Consider the following 21,499-nt stretch of genomic DNA (forward strand, 5'->3'; position numbering starts at 1 on the left):
TAGGGTTCACCCCCCCAGAACCCTAACCCGATAGCCCCGGAAACTGCACCACACATCAGAGACCGCAATGGTTTCAAGACATATTTTAATAAATAACTGTATTTATTATAATATAAACAACCAAGTGCTCCCTGATATTTTTGGCTTAAAAATGATTAGTCAGTTTCACTAAAACGTACACCTTTATTAACAGATAAGTGCAGCGTGGCAGATGAAGAAGTGTGGGAAAGAGAGTCACAGAGGTGAAAAGAGTAGTTCTTTCTTTCTTTGTTCATCAGAGTATGAGGAAGGGTACCCACTGGCATTTTTAAAAAATATATTAGTGACCAGCGCTCCCTCAAAGGTGATGCCCTGGGCGACCACCTATATGACCTCTATGCCTTAAGCTGGCCCGGTACCAGCACCTTGTTGAATGGATCAGTTCTACAGGCAACAGGGGGTCCAACCCGCACTGTACCTGATGAGGCTAGAGTTCATTATATAACAACCAGGGAGACAAGTCTGATCATGTCTGTTTAAGTGTTTTTAAATGTTTGTAAGATAAAGAGTAAAGTATGTATAAATGTGTTGTAAAGATGTTTTATTAACAGTTGATGGTGGACGGTGTGGGTGTGGGTGTGTAGGTGGTGCTTCTTATAAACTATGAACGCCTGTAAAATAATAACAGGAATCAGAGTAAAGTGTGTATAAATGTGTTGTTATTATTATTATTATTATTATTAATGGTTGATGGTGGATGGTGTGTAGGTGGTGTGTAGAGCAACAACAGGAATCAGAGGAACCCACACAGAGCTGATCAGCTGACTCGATGCTGAACTCAGATACGACAGCAGCGGCCTCATGGAGACAGTTGCCACGGAGACCGGCGCACGTCATCATATAGCGGTTGCCATGGTCCCTTCTGACGTCAGAGCCCCTCAGAAGATGCTCAGGAAACCCCCTGGCGCCGTCGCCATGGAGACGGGGGGGGAGGGGCGGGGTTTAGAGGAAGCGGAAGTGTCAGCGCAGACCGGAAGTGGTTCTGCCCTGAATACCCGAACACCCTGAGACTACCCGGAGCTGCTCGACTCCTCCAGAACCCGAACTACACCCGAACCAGGACCTCCAGACACCTCCTCATGTGAGTTCACCTGCTCAGCACCTGCTGGTCTGTTAGAGACGGGTTGGTTCCGGACCCGGACCCGGACCAGGACCCGGAGCCTCAACCCTCTGCGGAGGAAGAGCTGCTGGTTCTGGGCTCCGGGGCGGGTTCTGGTTCTGGTTCCTAGAGAGGCTGCAGGCCGAGAGACTCGTGTTATATTATATCGGTGTGATCAGGAGACTGGTGGTCTAAGAGCGGAGAAAGAACCCACAGACCATCCGGGTTCGGGTCTCGGTGTACCGGCTGTACAGGCCGGGTCTCGGGTCTCGGGTCTCGGTGTACCGGGCTGTACAGGCCGGGTCTCGGGTCTCGGGTCTCGGTGTACGGGGCTGTAGCTGGCTCTGGTTCTGGTTCTGGTTCTGGAGGCCCAGACTCTCCGCGGTGACCGTGAAGGAGGAGAAGCACCGAGTTGGGCCATTTTAACATTTTGACAGCTCGGCAGCCGAGCCGAGCCGAACCGAACCGAGCCGAACCGAGCCGAGCCGAGCCGAACCGAGCCGAACCGAGAGAGAGAGAGAGAGCTGCTCTCATAGCAGCTGATGCTGAATAGAACCGGTTCAGGTCCCTTTACTCACCGGGAGACCCGAACCTGCTGCTGAAGACACCCAGCGTATCAATATATGTATATATATATATCTGTATGTATATATACAGATATATATATATATATATCTGTATATATATATCTGTATGTATATATACAGATATATATATATATATCTGTATATATATATCTGTATGTATATATACAGATATATATATATCTGTATATATATGTATATATACAGATATATATATCTGTATATATACATGTATATATACAGATATATATCTGTATATATACAGATATATATATATCTGTATATATATGTATATATACAGATATATATATCTGTATATATACATGTATATATACAGATATATATATATAGATATATATATGATGATGATCATTAGAACCGATGATCCGTGATGGAGGGGCTCAGTGAAGCTAACCCACACTAACCCGGGTTAGCTTCATTAACCCGGGTTAGTGTTAGCTTCACTAACTGTAACCCGGGTTAAATCACACCTAGAGTATTTAGATGTGAGTCTCATTATGAGGGAAAGTCCCGGGTTAGAGTTAATGAAGCTAACCCACATTAACCCGGGTTAGAGGATGATCTAACCCGGGTTAGCGTTAGAGGATGATCTAACCCGGGTTAGAGGATGATCTAACCCGGGTTAGCGTTAGAGGATGATCTAACCCGGGTTAGAGTTAGAGGATGATCTAACCCGGGTTAGAGGATGATCTAACCCGGGTTAGAGTTAGAGGATGATCTAACCCGGGTTAGCGTTAGAGGATGATCTAACCCGGGTTAGAGTTAGAGGATGATCTAACCCGGGTTAGAGGATGATCTAACCCGGGTTAGAGTTAGAGGATGATCTAACCCGGGTTAGAGGATGATCTAACCCGGGTTAGAGTTAGAGGATGATCTAACCCGGGTTAGAGTTAGAGGATGATCTAACCCGGGTTAGCGTTAGAGGATGATCTAACCCGGGTTAGAGGATGATTTAACCCGGGTTAGAGTTAGAGGATGATCTAACCCGGGTTAGCGTTAGAGGATGATCTAACCCGGGTTAGAGGAGGATTTAACCCGGGTTAGAGTTAGAGGATGATCTAACCCGGGTTAGCGTTAGAGGATGATCTAACCCGGGTTAGAGGAGGATTTAACCCGGGTTAGAGTTAGAGGATGATCTAACCCGGGTTAGCGTTAGAGGATGATCTAACCCGGGTTAGAGGAGGATTTAACCCGGGTTAGAGTTAGAGGAGGATGGAGGAGGTGTAACGGAACATGTGTCGTATTTAATGATGTTGCTGCCTCAGCTCTCAGCTCGGGCCAGATGTTCCCGCTGTTCGGGTTGAACCGGGTTGAACCGGGTTGAACCGGGTTGGACCGGGTCAGCTAGCAGCTAAGCTAACACTGTGACGTTCCGTTAGCATGCTAGCAGTGTAATGTATCTCCATGAGAGAGAGAGAGAGAGAGAGAGAGAGAGAGAGATGCTCTTCAGGCCTGCAGGATGTTATTCAGCATCTCGTTCAAACGGCTCCAGAGGGGATGTTTACTAAAGCTGCTCAGAGTCTATCTAGCCCTATAGCTCTATAGCCCTATAGCTCTATAGCTCTATAGCCCTATAGCCCTATAGCTCTATAGCTCTATAGCCCTATAGCCCTATAGCCCTATAGCCCTATAGCTCTATAGCCCTATAGCTCTATAGCCCTATAGCCCTATAGCTCTATAGCTCTATAGCCCTATAGCCCTATAGCCCTATAGCTCTATAGCCCTATAGCCCTATAGCTCTATAGCCCTATAGCCCTATAGCTCTATAGCCCTATAGCCCTATGGCCCTATGGCCCTATGGCTCTATGGCTCTATAGCCCTATAGCCCTATAGCCCTATGGCCCTATGGCCCTATGGCTCTATGGCTCTATAGCCCTATAGCCCTATAGCCCTATAGCCCTATAGCCCTATAGCTCTATAGCCCTATAGCTCTATAGCTCTATAGCCCTATAGCCCTATAGCTCTATAGCCCTATAGCTCTATAGCTCTATAGCCCTATAGCCCTATAGCCCTATAGCCCTATGGCTCTATGGCTCTATAGCCCTATGGCTCTATAGCCCTATAGCCCTATAGCCCTATAGCTCTATGGCTCTATAGCCCTATAGCCCTATAGCTCTATGGCTCTATAGCCCTATAGCCCTATAGCCCTATAGCTCTATGGCTCTATAGCCCTATAGCCCTATAGCCCTATAGCTCTATAGCCCTATAGCCCTATAGCTCTATAGCCCTATAGCTCTATAGCTCTGTCACCCGTCACCCTCCGGGCTGATGGAGGTGATGAAGACTCTCCGGGCTGATGGAGGTGATGAAGACTCTTCATCACCCTCCGGGCTGATGGAGGTGATGAAGACTCTCCGGGCTGATGGAGGTGATGAAGACTCTTCATCACCCTCCGGGCTGATGGAGGTGATGAAGACCCTCCGGGCTGATGGAGGTGATGAAGACTCTCCGGGCTGATGGAGGTGATGAAGACTCTCCGGGCTGATGGAGGTGATGAAGAGTCTTCACTCTGCGGATCTGCCTGTTAGCCTCAGCAGCTAACTGTTAGCATGCTAGCAGCTAGCTGGCTGTATAGCAACATGCTAGTGATCAGTGTGTTGGTGATCGGAGAGGCCAGATAGGATCAATATTAACGGATGTGTGTGTCGCTGCGGCGGTTAGTTAACGGTTAGTTAACGGTTATTAACGGTCCTAGTAACCGATGCTAGACGCTAAGCTGAGGATGCTGAAGGGAAACAGGTTCAGAGGGGAACATGGTGGTTGAGATGACACATGCTGAACATTCACTTCCTATTGAACAGCTTCACTGGTTCCTGATTACTCAACGACCTGGACTCATTGTTCTGGTATTACATCAATGAGTCCATTACAATATTTAACCACATATTAATCACATGTTATCTGTTCCAAATGAACCTTAAAGGGAGATTAGTCCAGTGTTTAATACTCTTATCAACACGGGAGTGTATGTATATGTATGTATATAATATATAATCAATGACAGATATTGATCCAGAAACCCTCACAGGTACTGCATTTAGCATAAAACAATCTGCTCCAATCATAACATGTCAAACTGCAGCCCAACAGGCAACAACAGCTGTCAGTGTGTCAGTGTGCTGACTTGACTATGACTTGCCCCAAACTGCATGTGATGATCATAAAGTGGGCATGTCTGTAAAGGGGAGACTCGTGGGTACCCATAGAACCCATTTACATTCACTGATCTGGAGGTCAGAGGTCAAGGGACCCCTTTGAACATGGACATGTCAGTTTTTCCTCACCAACATTTAGCGCGTTATGGCGTTAACTGTGACAGCCCTAGTGACCACTTTAACAGCATCTCAATAAAATAAACACGATTTTTATATGAATTTAGTCCTACAGATGAAACATGAATATGTCTGACAGTTAAATAATGCTTATAAATAATGCTTAGCTTGTTTAGCTTAGCTCATGTTTGTCAGAGCAGTGAAATCCATTCAATTATAGCCTTTTTATAATCATTTATTAAAATGGCTTTTCATGCATGGACTTTCCATATTAAATAAGAAACTATCTTGCCTCTGGTTGTTTGATTATCAGGTTAACTTTGTACTAAATAGGAACCTTTTTAAAGTAAACCTGCACCAATACCTGACAGTTAGCTGAAATACAAAGTGCTCCTGGCAGATCAAGTCTTTGTCCTCTCTCAGGTAAATAACAGAAACTGTCAAACGTATATCAAATGGTGATTAATGCTGACAACAACTTCCCAGAACCCAAGTTGATATAGATATAGATATAGATATGGCCCAGGCCAAATATCCAGATATTTAATATAGTGTCATTTAAGTCATGGAAATTAGCAAATGATCTAGTGCAACTTAAATCATTAATGGGTTATCAAATTGATTAGGGAGGCACCGATCCAACTTCTTCAGTCCCGATAGCGGTATCTGGGCTTAATACATAGATATACATATACATCTAGTGAATTGTTATTTATTATTTAAATAATAAATTGTACACCAACAACTTGGTAAAAAAATCTTCAGAATTAACAGGAATTACAATTCAGGTTTAAACCCTTTAAAGCAGCAACACACTAGTCAAAACTTAAACAGGAACTACAATTCAGGTTTAAACCCTTTAAAGCAGCAACACACTGGTCAAAACTTAGACAGGAATTACAATTCAGGTTTAAACCCTTTAAAGCAGCAACACACTGGTCAAAACTTAAACAGGAACTACAATTCAGGTTTAAACCCTTTAAAGCAGCAACACACTGGTCAAAACTTAGACAGGAACTACAATTCAGGTTTAAACCCTTTAAAGCAGCAACACACTGGTCAAAACTTAAACAGGAACTACAATTCAGGTTTAAACCCTTTAAAGCAGCAACACACTGGTCAAAACTTAGACAGGAATTCAAATTCCGCTATATAATGTATATAGTATATAAACATAGAATTGAATTTAATAGATCGGTCCCACGGTCACCGATATTTGATCCAGCTGTTTGTTGGTATCGGCCCATTTTCCGATCCGGTTGTATCGGTGCATCTGTGGTTGTGTGATTATCAGGTTAAGTTGGTAGCATAAAGTATAAAAGTCAAACCTGCACCGACACCTTCCAATGACCTAAAATAAAAATAAAAAGTCTTTCACCTCTCCCAGGTAAATAACAGAAACTGTCACCGTAGTCGGGCTGCACCTGATTATTGTTTTCATTACTGATTAATCACCTGATTATTGTTTTCATTACTGATTAATCACCTGATTATTGTTTTCATTACTGATTAATCACCTGATTATTGTTTTCATATTTTGCGTTATAAAATGGTGATAAATGTCCACAACTATTGCTCAGAATCCAAGTTGATATAGCCCAGGCCAAATATCTTGATATTAAGTCATATTCTAAATCATCATTAAAGTCATGAACATTTGCAAAATTTGTATTTATTTATTTTGCACAAATTAAGACACAAAAACACAAACCCCAAAAATATTATATACAATGCAGGAAGAGGTAAAAAACCCGCTGGGCTTATTTGAAGCCACCATCTAAATAGTGTTAAACTTTCACAATGTTATAGAGAACACAAGATTAATATACAGCAATAATATAAATGCATAAAATAAATGATCAGGTGAAAAGTGATGTAAATGATTAATTGGTTATGAAAAAGTTGGTGAATTATTTAAGATCTAAATGTTATGAAGACGTTGAGACATTTAAAGTAACGTTGAGCTCAGTTTATGTTAGACAGAATCATTATTAGAACTGGTTAGGGTGTTTAACAGCGTCCTGTCTTATTGATTTACAATATGATTATAAAGACATGAGGAGTGTAGTATATTATAAGCTAATGTTTTTTTATTGTTATTCCCTCTTAAAGCTGCTGTAATGTGATTAAAACCCCTCAGATGGAGAAGTGAAACTAACCCTGTAGTGATGCTGATGTCGGGGATTTGGCCAATATAAATCCCAACATTTTTTTGTCAACCTGAAAACAACGCTGGTGACTTTCGAGCGATCTCTTTCTAATCAGCGTTCTGATAACGGAGGAAACGGAAACAGGTGTCTGAATTTCTAATGATCCATTACCACACTAACGGTCTCACCATTTATGTGTTTAGGAGAACGAATGGAACTAAACTGAATATCAGCGGATAATTGATTTAATGATTCAGCCCTTGAAGCAGGATCAAACTTTGTGAAGGAAGAAGTTCTTTTTTTATTTGTACCATATACCATCTTTTCATTCAGGTGTGAGGTCTGTTCTGATGTTGTCATGAATGTCTAGACTTTATACTCTCTATACTACCACAAACTTTATACTCTCTATACTACCACAAACTTTATACTCTATATACTACCACAAACTTTATACTCTCTATACTACCACAAACTTTATACTCTCTATACTACCACAAACTTTATACTCTCTATACTACCACAAACTTTATACTCTCTATACTACCACAACATTTATACTCTCTATACTACCACAACATTTATACTTTATACTCTCTATACTACCACAACATTTATACTCTATATACTACCACAAACTTTATACTCTGTATACTACCACAACATGTATACTCTATACACTACCACAAACTTTATACTCTATATACTACCACAAACTTTATACTCTGTATACTACCACAACATTTATACTCTCTATACTACCACAACATTTATACTTTATACTCTGTATACTACCACAACATTTATTCTCTGTATACTACCACAAACTTTATACTCTGTATACTACCACAACATTTATACTCTCTATACTACCACAAACTTTATACTCTGTATACTACCACAACATTTATACTCTCTATACTACCACAAACTTTATACTCTGTGTACTACCACAAACTTTATGCTCTATATACTACCACAAACTTTATACTCTCTATACTACCACAAACTTTATACTGTATATACTACCACAAACTTTATACTCTATACTACCACAAACGTTATACTTTATACTCTGTATACTACCACAACATTTATACTCTCTATACTACCACAAACTTTATACTCTGTATACTACCACAACATTTATACTCTATACTACTACAACATTTATACTTTATACTCTCTATACTACCACAACATTTATACTCTCTATAGTACCACAACATTTATACTTTATACTCTGTATACTACCACAACATTTATACTCTCTATACTACCACAAACTTTATACTCTATATACTACCACAAACTTTATACTCTATATACTACCACAAACTTTATACTCTCTATACTACCACAAACTTTATACTCTATATACTACCACAAACTTTATACTCTCTATACTACCACAAACTTTATACTCTATATACTACCAAAAACTTTATACTCTATATACTACCACAAACTTTATACTCTGTATACTACCACAACATTTATACTCTCTATACTACCACAACATTTATACTTTATACTCTGTATACTACCACAACATTTATTCTCTGTATACTACCACAAACTTTATACTCTGTATACTACCACAACATTTATACTCTCTATACTACCACAAACTTTATACTCTGTATACTACCACAACATTTATACTCTCTATACTACCACAAACTTTATACTCTGTGTACTACCACAAACTTTATGCTCTATATACTACCACAAACTTTATACTCTCTATACTACCACAAACTTTATACTCTATACTACCACAAACGTTATACTTTATACTCTGTATACTACCACAACATTTATACTCTCTATACTACCACAAACTTTATACTCTGTATACTACCACAACATTTATACTCTATACTACTACAACATTTATACTTTATACTCTCTATACTACCACAACATTTATACTCTCTATAGTACCACAACATTTATACTTTATACTCTGTATACTACCACAACATTTATACTCTCTATACTACCACAAACTTTATACTCTGTATACTACCACAAACTTTATACTCTATATACTACCACAAACTTTATACTCTATATACTACCACAAAAGTTATACTCTCTATACTACCACAAACTTTATACTCTATATACTACCACAAACTTTATACTCTCTATACTACCACAAACTTTATACTCTATATACTACCAAAAACTTTATACTCTATATACTACCACAACATTTATACTCTGTATACTACCACAACATTTATACTTTATACTCTGTATACTACCACAACATTTATACTCTCTATACTACCACAAACTTTATACTCTGTATACTACCACAACATTTATACTCTATACTACCACAACATTTATACTTTATACTCTCTATACTACCACAACATTTATATTCTCTATACTACCACAACATTTATACTTTATACTCTGTATACTACCACAACATTTATACTCTCTATACAACCACAAACTTTATACTCTCTATACTACCACAACATTTGTACTCTGTATACTACCACAAACTTTATACTCTATATACTACCACAAACTTTATACTCTATATACTACCACAACATTTATACTCTCTATACTACCACAACATTTATACTTTATACTCTGTATACTACCACAACATTTATACTCTCTATACTACCACAAACTTTATACTCTGTATACTACCACACCATTTATACTCTCTATACTACCAAAAAACTTTATACTCTGTGTACTACCACAAACTTTATACTCTATATACTACCACAAACTTTATACTCTCTATACTACCACAAACTTTATACTCTGTATACTACCACAACATGTATACTCTCTATACTACCACAACATGTATACTCTCTATACTACCACAACATTTATACTCTCTATACTACCACAACATTTATACTCTGTATACTACCACAAACTTTATACTCTATATACTACCACAAACTTTATACTCTATATACTACCACAAACTTTATACTCTCTATACTACCACAAACTTTATACTCTATATACTACCACAACGTTATACTCTATATACTACCACAAATGTTATACTCTATATACTACCACAAACGTTATACTCTATATACTACCACAAACTTTATACTCTGTATACTACCACAACATTTATACTCTCTATACTACCACAACATTTATACTCTGTATACTACCACAAACTTTATACTCTATATACTACCACAAACTTTATACTCTCTATACTACCACAAACTTTATACTCTATATACTACCACAACGTTATACTCTATATACTACCACAAATGTTATACTCTATATACTACCACAAACGTTATACTCTATATACTACCACAAACTTTATACTCTGTATACTACCACAACATTTATACTCTCTATACTACCACAAACTTTATCCTCTATATACTACCACAACATTTATACTTTATACTCTGCATACTACCACAACATTTATATTCTCTATACTACCACAAACTTTATACTCTGTATACTACCAAAACATTTTTATTCTCTATACTACCACAAACTTTATACTCTGTGTACTACCACAAACTTTATACTCTATATACTACCACAAACTTTATACTCTCTATACTACCACAAACTTTATACTCTCTATACTACCACAAACTTTATACTCTATATACTACCACAAACTTTATACTCTATACTACCACAAATGTTATACTTTATACTCTGTATACTACCACAACATTTATACTCTCTATACTACCACAAACTTTATACTCTGTATACTACCACAAACTTTATACTCTCTATACTACCACAACATTTATACTCTATATACTACCACAAACTTTATACTCTCTATACTACCACAAACTTTATACTCTGTATACTACCACAACATGTATACTCTATATACTACCACAAACTTTATACTCTATATACTACCACAAACTTTATACTCTCTATACTACCACAACATTTATACTTTATACTCTGTATACTACCACAACATTTATACTCTCTATACTACCACAAACTTTATACTCTATATACTACCACAAACGTTATACTCTATATACTACCACAAACTTTATACTCTGTATACTACCACAACATTTATACTCTCTATACTACCACAAACTTTATCCTCTATATACTACCACAACATTTATACTTTATACTCTGCATACTACCACAACATTTATATTCTCTATACTACCACAAACTTTATACTCTGTATACTACCACAACATTTTTATTCTCTATACTACCACAAACTTTATACTCTGTGTACTACCACAAACTTTATACTCTATATACTACCACAAACTTTATACTCTCTATACTACCACAAACTTTATACTCTATATACTACCACAAACTTTATACTCTATATACTACCACAAACTTTATACTCTATATACTACCACAAACTTTATACTCTGTATACTACCACAAACTTTATACTCTGTATACTACCACAAACTTTATACTCTATATACTACCACAAACGTTATACTTTCTATACTACCACAAACTTTATACTCTGTATACTACCACAAACTTTATACTCTCTATATTACCACAAACGTTATACTCTCTATACTACCACAAACGTTATACTCTATATACTACCACAACATTTATACTCTGTATACTACCACAACATTTATACTTTATACTCTGTATACTACCACAACATGTATACTTTATATACTACCACAAACTTTATACTCTATATACTACCACAAACTTTATACTCTTTATACTACCGCAACATGATTTGATTTGATTTGATTTGATTTGATTTGAACATTTATACTCTCTATACTACCACAACAGTTATACTCTGTATACTACCACAACATTTATACTCTCTATACTACCACAAACTTTATACTCTATATACTACCACAAACGTTATACTCTATATACTACCACAAACGTTATACTCTATATACTACCACAAACTTTATACTCTATATACTACCACAACATTTATACTCTCTATACTACCACAAACTTTATACTCTCTATACTACCACAAACTTTATACTCTATATACTACCACAAACTTTATACTCTATATACTACCACAAACGTTATACTCTGTATACTACCACAACATTTATACTTTATACTCTGTATACTACCACAACATTTATACAGAGATCTTGTAAAGCGTCCTGCTTATTGGTTTAATTCAGCATTACTACAAGCAGAGATATTAAAGGGATACCAGCGTATAAACTCTATGGTTGACGTCATATAGACTGATGATAAATATCGTCAGTCCAACTCTAGAGAGACAATTGATTAAAGTAGACAGGAGATTAATTATTGATTTATTGACAGTTTTCAGTAGCTCACAAGCAAGAACTGTTCAGTTGACTGAGCGATGTTTTAACAGGGTATAAAATAATGCTGCACATTAATCTGACAGCATGAATTAAATTGAAGATGTGTCATAGTGAGAACACGGAGGCCTCGCTGCCATCTGGTGGTGTTGAGTTCAACTTCATCATGTTCATTTGATACACATAATATAACCATAATGTAACCAGTATAATGTAACCAGTTTAATATAACATAATAAAAACAGTTTAATATAACCAGTTTAATATAACCATAATAAAACCAGTTTAATATAACCAGTTTAATATAACCAATATGATATAACCATAATAAAACCAGTTTAATATAACAGTATAATATAACCAGTTTAATATAACCAGTTTAATATAACCAGTTTAATATAACCAGTTTAATATAACATAATAAAACCAGTTTAATATAACATAATAAAACCAGTTTAATATAACCAGTTTAATATAACCAATATGATATAACCATAATAAATCCAGTTTAATATAACAGTATAATATAACCAGTTTAATATAACCAGTTTAATACAACCAGTTTAATATAACATAATAAAACCAGTTTAATATAACATAATAAAACCAGTTTAATATAACCATAATAAAACCAGTTTAATATAACCAGTTTAATATAACCAGTATAATATAACCATAATAAAACCAGTTTAATATAACCAGTATAATATAACCAGTTTAATATAACCAGTTTAATATAACCATAATAAAACTAGTTTAATATAACCAGTATAATATAACCATAATAAAACTAGTTTAATATAACCAGTATAATATAACCAGTTTAATATAACCATAATAAAACTAGTTTAATATAACCAGTTTAATATAACCATAATAAAACTAGTTTAATATAACCAGTATAATATAACCAGTTTAATATAACCATAATAAAACCAGTTTAATATAACCAGTTTAATATAACCAGTATAATATAACCATAATAAAACCAGTTTAATATAACCAGTTTAATATAACCAGTTTAATATAACATAATAAAACCAGTTTAATATAACCAGTTTAATACAACCAGTTTAATATAACCATAATAAAACCAGTTTAATATAACCAGTATAATATACCCAGTTTAATAAAACCAGTTTAATATAACCAGTTTAATATAACCATAATATAACCAGTATAATATAACCATAATAAAACCACTTTAATATAACCAGTTTAATATAACCAGTTTAATATAACCAGTATAATATAACCAGTTTAATATAACCAGTTTAATATAACCAGTATAATATAACCAGTTTAATATAACCATAATATAACCAGTATAATATAAGTATAATATAACCAGTTTAATATAACCAGTTTAATATAACCAGTATAATATAACCATAATAAAACCAGTTTAATATAACCAGTATAATATAACCAGTATAATATACCCAGTTTAATATAACTAGCTTAATATAACCAGTTTAATATAACCATAATATAACCAGTATAATATACCCAGTTTAATATAACTAGCTTAATATAACCAGTTTAATATAACCATAATAAAACTAGTTTAATATAACCAGTATAATATAACCATAATAAAACTAGTTTAATATAACCAGTATAATATAACCAGTTTAATATAACCATAATAAAACTAGTTTAATATAACCAGTTTAATATAACCATAATAAAACTAGTTTAATATAACCAGTATAATATAACCAGTTTAATATAACCATAATAAAACCAGTTTAATATAACCAGTATAATATAACCAGTTTAATATAACCATAATAAAACTAGTTTAATATAACCAGTTTAATATAACCATAATAAAACTAGTTTAATATAACCAGTTTAATATAACCATAATAAAACCAGTTTAATATGACCAGTTTAATATAACCAGTATAATATAACCATAATAAAACCAGTTTAATATAACCAGTTTAATATAACCAGTTTAATACAACCAGTTTAATATAACCATAATAAAACCAGTTTAATATAACCAGTATAATATAACCAGTATAATATACCCAGTTTAATAAAACCAGTTTAATATAACCAGTTTAATATAACCATAATATAACCAGTATAATATAACCATAATAAAACCACTTTAATATAACCAGTTTAATATAACCAGTTTAATATAACCAGTATAATATAACCAGTTTAATATAACCATAATATAACCAGTATAATATAACCATAATATAACCAGTTTAATATAACCAGTTTAATATAACCAGTATAATATAACCATAATAAAACCAGTTTAATATAACCAGTATAATATAACCAGTATAATATACCCAGTTTAATATAACTAGCTTAATATAACCAGTTTAATATAACCATAATATAACCAGTATAATATACCCAGTTTAATATAACTAGCTTAATATAACCAGTTTAATATAACTAGCTTAATATAACCAGTTTAATATAACCAGTATAATATACCCAGTTTAATATAACTAGCTTAATATAACCAGTTTTCAATAAAACTGAAAAAACAAAGTAGTTAAACTTGTGTTTGGTGGATTATTTCTCTGTTGTATCAATGCTAATGGTCATTGTATTCTACATGGTTGGAAAGCCTGTTTATTTACCTTCACAATGATGTCACACTTGTAAGGATCATGTATTTGTGGGATGAGCAGCACAGCTGATGATGTGGGGAGCGCCCAAGAACAATTTGCCAAAATGCTCCGTCAATGGTAAACAGTGTATTCTCCTGTTGGTATTGACTCTTGTTTTGAGTTGTTTGGTGGATTGGATGATTGAACTCTCTATCAGTAACAAGGAACAAACAAGACATATTGGCAATTTTACACTTTATTCATTGAATCCACCGTCAGGAGCCTCAGTAGCGGTGGAAGATCCATACGCAGCCACAACAGCCTGGCACCTCCTCCTCATGCTGGTCACCAACCTGGTCACACGTTGCTGTGGGATGGCGTTCCATTCCTCAACCAGGATTGGTTGCAGGTCAGCCAGCGTGGTTGTGTTGGTCACTCTAACACGTACAGCACGCCCAAGCTGATCCTACAAGTGTTGAGTTGGGTTGAGGTGTGGACTCTTGGCAGGACGTTCCATTCTCTCTCCTCCCACATTGTGGAGGTAGTCTGTGATAACCCTGGCTCTGTGGGGGGGGGCGTTGTCATCTTGGAGGATGAAGTTAGGTCCCAGATTGTGGAGATATGGGATCACCACTGGCTGCAGAATCTCATCCCGATATCTCCCTGCATTGAGATGGCCTTCAATGATGACAAGCCTTGTTTTACCAGTGAGGGAGATGCCCCCCCTCCCCCACACCATGACACTGCCCCCACCAAAAGCTGTTACTCCATCGGTGCAACAATCAGCATAGCGTTCTCCACGTCGTCTCCATATTTTGACCCTGCCATCCAACTTTAACAGACAGAACCTGGACTCATCACTGAACATGACATTCCCCCACATGTTCAGGTTCCATTGTCTGTTGGAGACACCAGCGCCAACGGGCCTGACGGTGAAGGGCAGTCACTGCAGGCTTCCTGGTAGCCTCATGAGAATACACTGTTTACCATTGACAGAGCATTTTGGCAAATTTTTCTTGGGCGCTACCCACATCATCAGCTGTGCTGCTCATCCCACAAATGCACGATCCTTACAAGTTGGACATCATTGTGAAGGTAAATAAACAGGCTTTCCAACCATGTAGAATACAATGACCATTAGCATTGATACAACAGAGAAATAATCCACCGAACACAAGTTTCCGAACTTTGTTTTTCCAGTATATATATGGAGCCCCAGATATCTTCTGGAGTACAGTCAGATCATAAACAATATATAATAATAATAATAAACATGGCCCAGCTGTAGGGCTGCACAGTTATGGCTAAAATGATAATCACCATTCTTTATCACCATTATTCATTGATTTTAGGGACAAAATTGTTTTATTGGGGTTTCACATTTAAATAAGCAGAGTGCTGCTTTCACTTCCATGTTGTGCGACATTCATGCTAATATAATACATTCATGTTAATATAATGTAATATAATGTAATATAATGTAATTAGGTTAAACTGCTGGTTAAACAAGTTGATTTTTTTCTGGGTAAATAAATGATGGTATTGGATCGGTGCGTAGACTGGCTAGTTGCCGATACTCGGTGCCGAATTTTGGGAGGTATTAGACGCATTTCCGATCCTGGTATTGGAACAACCCTACAAACCCTAAACCTATTTATTCTGTGGATTTACTTCTAATATGTCACAACTTGCTGCTTTTTTCTGATTTGGTTTTGTTTCAGATTTACTGTCAATCACAGTAATGCTTCTTGTATTAGATCAGAACTCAACATTAAGTAACTATAGTTAAGTATCTGCCTCTAAAACCTCCTGGAAAAATCCAAACAGCTTTGGTTGAAACTGAGATTTAAACAATACAAAATAAATGGAGTTTTTATCAAGCTTGTAGCCTAACTCTTGTGCCCTCCGTAGGGAAACCCCATCCTCAACGCCAGGCTTCCTCAGGGAGGTCAGAGGTCAGGTAAGCTCCGAGGATACTGGAACACAACAGGGTGGTGTTTGCATCTCCGTCTGGTGGAAGGGTCGTCACTACACTAAGCGTCCAAACCGGAAATGTATTGAACGTGTTTGTATGCAGGTGTGAGGGTAGAACTGGAGTCTGGTGCTGGTGTATTAACATTTATTCATGGTCCCTCAGGTGTTGCACATCCGTTGTTCTCACACTCGTCTTTGTGTCTTTCTCATAACCTCTCTCAGTCTCAGTCTGTCCTCCTGTCTTTGCCTGTTCCAGCCCCGACGCTTCAGTCCAAACACTAACGTTAACTAACTCTGTTCTCCTCCCTGCAGCCTAAAGATGGATAAGAATGACCTGGTGCAGAAAGCCAAGCTGGCAGAGCAGGCCGAGCGCTACGACGACATGGCGGCTGCCATGAAGGCCGTGACGGAGCAGGGCACGGAGCTCAGCAACGAGGAGCGCAACCTGCTCTCGGTCGCCTACAAGAACGTGGTACGACATCCTTCTAATGTTTCCCCTCAAACCTGTAGACGCTCTGATGTAACTGTACAGCTCAAGGTCTGATTATATTCACCATCTAGAGCTCACGGTTCAGTCAGTGTTAAATTCACCATATAGAGCTCACGGTTCAGTCAGTATTAAATTCACCATATAGAGCTCACGGTTCAATCAGTGTTAAATTCACCATCTAGAGCTCACGGTTCAGTCAGTGTTAAATTCACCATCTAGAGCTCACGGTTCAGTCAGTGTTAAATTCACCATCTAGAGCTCACGGTTCAGTCAGTGTTAAATTCACCATATAGAGCTCACGGTTCAATCAGTGTTAAATTCACCATATAGAGCTCACGGTTCAATCAGTGTTAAATTCACCATCTAGAGCTCACGGTTCAGTCAGTGTTAAATTCACCATCTAGAGCTCACGGTTCAGTCAGTGTTAAATTCACCATCTAGAGCTCACGGTTCAATCAGTATTATATTCACCATATAGAGCTCACGGTTCAGTCAGTGTTAAATTCACCATATAGAGCTCACGGTTCAGTCAGTATTAAATTCACCATCTAGAGCTCACGGTTCAATCAGTATTATATTCACCATATAGAGCTCACGGTTCAATCAGTATTATATTCACCATATAGAGCTCACGGTTCAATCAGTGTTAAATTCACCATATAGAGCTCACGGTTCAGTCAGTGTTAAATTCACCATATAGAGCTCACGGTTCAATCAGTGTTAAATTCACCATCTAGAGCTCACGGTTCAATCAGTATTATATTCACCATCTAGAGCTCACGGTTCAATCAGTATTATATTCACCATCTAGAGCTCACGGTTCAATCAGTGTTAAATTCACCATCTAGAACTCACGGTTCAGTCAGTGTTAAATTCACCATCTAGAACTCACGGTTCAATCAGTGTTAAATTCACCATCTAGAACTCACGGTTCAGTCAGTGTTAAATTCACCATCTAGAACTCACGGTTCAGTCAGTGTTAAATTCACCATCTAGAGCTCACGGTTCAATCAGTGTTAAATTCACCATCTAGAACTCATGGTTCAGTCAGTGTTAAATTCACCATCTAGAGCTCACGGTTCAATCAGTGTTAAATTCACCATCTAGAGCTCACGGTTCAGTCAGTGTTAAATTCACCATATAGAGCTCACGGTTCAATCAATACGCTTATGATACTTTATAAAAATCAATTTACCGATGTATAGCAATTTCTTTTCTTTTTCTTTTTTTGTTTTTTGAAATAGTTATTTTAACACCAGAATGGATCTATCTGCTTCATCTGAGTCTATGTGGAGGTAGAAGGAAGTCACCTCTTTTATTGTGGTAGTCTGAGTAACGTGACGTCATATCCGCTCCGTATCCGTCAACCAAAACAAACCTCAGCGAGCCAAAACGAGGAAGTAGAAATGGTCTGGTTCACGGTCTGAAATTAACTTTTTGTGCTGCCTGCCACGGTGGCGGATGTCCTGACTATTTCACCCGCCACTGCCAACAATTTACCTGCATTTGGCGGTTGGAGGTGGGGGGGGGTAATTTCAGACCCTGGTCAGCGTGGATACGACCTGCACCCTCCCATGTTAAATCCAGCGTGGTAAACGCTACACATCCAGTAAAGATGGAAACACTTTGGGTTTCACACATTGACAGGAAAAGCAGAGCTATACAGAGCAGAGCTAAAGCTGCATGCTAACTCTGTCACGGGCAGGAAGCGTTATGGTATGGCGGTAACGTTATGGTATGGCGGTAACGTGGCGGTGGAGCCGGCTGTCGCTCTCGTCTCCGTGGTCAAACGGGCCGACGCTACGACTGTAGAGCACCCAGATACTGACATGTCTGTTCTCTGCATTGAAACGGCCCTGATGGAGCTGACCATGGATGGATAAAGAGAACGGAGCTGACGGGAGAGCTAGAGACCACCTTGGAGAAGTTAGAGGAAGTAGACACGTGGGACTACGTCCACTTTTCAAAATAAGGTGTTAACAAAGGGAACTGTATATACTAAATACATCTATGGAAATCAGATTGATGGATTATATTCACCAGAAGTATAAAACATTACATGTTATAAAGAAAATCCCACTAATCTGTGAGGGACACGTCTTTATTCTTTGATTTCTTGGTTGCTGGAAAAAATGTAATGATAAATATCGAATCGTAATAGTTTTAGAATGACAATACTTAAAAATCGCAATACATACAGACGTGGACAAAATTGTTGGTACCCTTCCGTTAAAGAAAGAAAAACCCACAATGGTCACTGAAATAACTTGAAACTGACAAAAGTAATAATAAATAAAAATGTACTGAAAATGAACTAATGAAAATCAGATATTGTTTTTGAATTATGGTTCAGCAGAATCATTTTAAAAAACAAACTAATGAAACTGGCCTGGACAAAAATGATGGTACCCTTAACTTAATATTTTGTTGCACAACCTTTTGAGGCAGTCACTGCAATCAAGTGATTTCTGTAACTCTCAATGAGACTTCTGCACCTGTCCACAGGTATGTTGGCCCACTCCTCGTGAGCAAACTGCTCCAGCTGTCTCAGGTTTGAAGGGTGCCTTCTCCGAATGCATGTTTCAGCTCCTTCTACAGATGTTCAATAGGATTTAGATCAGGGTTCATAGAAGGCCACTTCAGAACAGTCCAATGTTTTGTTCTTACTCATTCTTGGGTGTTTTTAGCTGTGTTTTGGGTCATTATCCTGTTTGAGGACCCATGACCTGCGACTGAGACCAAGCTTTCTGACACTGGGCAGCACATTTCGCTCCAGAATGCCTTGATAGTCTTGAGATTTCATTGCACCCTGCACAGATTCAAGACACCCTGTGCCAGATGCAACAAAGCAGCCCCATAACATAACCGAGCCTCCTCCATGTTTTACATTAGGTACAGTGTTCTTTTCTTTGGATGCTTCATCTCTTCGTCTGTGAACATAGAGCTGATGTGACTTGCCAAAAAGCTCCAGTTTTGTCTCATCTGTCCAAAGGACATTCTCCCAGAAGCTTTGTGGCTTGTCAGTATGCATTTTGGCAAATTCCAGTCTCACTTTTTTATGATTTGGTGTCCTCCTCGGTTGTCTTCCATTAAGTCCACTTTGGCTCAAACAGTGACGGATGGTGCGATCTGACACTGATGTACCTTGACCTTGGAGTTCACCTCTAATCTCTTTGGAAGTTGTTCTGGGCTCTTTGGTTACCATTCGTATTATCCGTCTCTTCAATTTGTCATCAATGTTCCTCTTGCGGCCACATCCAGGGAGGTAGGCTACAGTCCCATGGACCTTAAACTTCTGAATAATATGTGCAGCTGTAGTCACAGGAACATCAAGCTGCTTGGAGATGGTCTTATAGCCTTTACCTTTAACATGAAGGTCTATAATGTTCTTTCTGATCTCCTGAGACAACTCTCTCCTTAGCTTTCTGTGGTCCATGTTCAGTGTGGTACACACCATGACACCAAACAGCACAGTGACTACTTTTCACCCTTTAAATAGGCAGACTGACTGATTACAAGTTTGAAGATACCTGTGATGCTATTTACAGGACACACCTTAGTTTAACATGTCCCTATGGTCACATTATTTTACATCTTTTCTAGGGCTACCATCATTTTTGTCCAGGTCAGTTTCATTAGTTTGTTTTTTAAAATGATTCTGTTGAACCATAATTCAAAATCAATGTCTGATTTTCATTAGTTAATTTTCAGTAAATTTGTATTTATTATTACTTTTGTCAGTTTCAAGTTATTTCAGTGACCATTGTGGGTTTTTCTTTCTTTAACGGAAGGGTACCAACAATTTTGTCCACGTCTGTATCTAATCGACACCCCAGTATGGTGTTAGTATGGAATCAGGAGATAGGTGGATCGTCCCAGCTCTAAAAACATGTATGACCCAAACCAGTCTGCTTCTCCTTGATGTTTATTTACAGCATTTACAGTGACCGTTCAA

General features: G+C 37.2%; 1 protein-coding gene across 2 annotated transcripts in view; it reads left to right on the forward strand.

Annotated features, from left to right (window-relative positions):
- The first annotated feature begins 961 nt into the window (after window positions 1-961).
- Window positions 962-21,499, forward strand: part of ywhaba (tyrosine 3-monooxygenase/tryptophan 5-monooxygenase activation protein, beta polypeptide a) — a 31,779-nt gene continuing 11,241 nt past the window's right edge. Inside the window, exons 1-3 of one of the 2 annotated variants that reach the window (XM_037770501.1) lie at window positions 1,017-1,120; window positions 16,992-17,040; window positions 17,367-17,526. In XM_037770501.1, coding sequence (XP_037626429.1) covers window positions 17,374-17,526 — 153 coding nt within the window. In that variant the 5' untranslated portion in view covers window positions 1,017-1,120; window positions 16,992-17,040; window positions 17,367-17,373. Of the gene's footprint in view, window positions 1,121-16,991; window positions 17,041-17,366; window positions 17,527-21,499 lie in introns of both variants that reach the window. The other variant, XM_037770494.1, reaches the window with a different exon arrangement.

Source organism: Sebastes umbrosus, chromosome 1 (genome assembly GCF_015220745.1).
Source record: "Sebastes umbrosus isolate fSebUmb1 chromosome 1, fSebUmb1.pri, whole genome shotgun sequence".
NCBI classification, from domain to species: Eukaryota; Metazoa; Chordata; class Actinopteri; order Perciformes; family Sebastidae; genus Sebastes; species Sebastes umbrosus.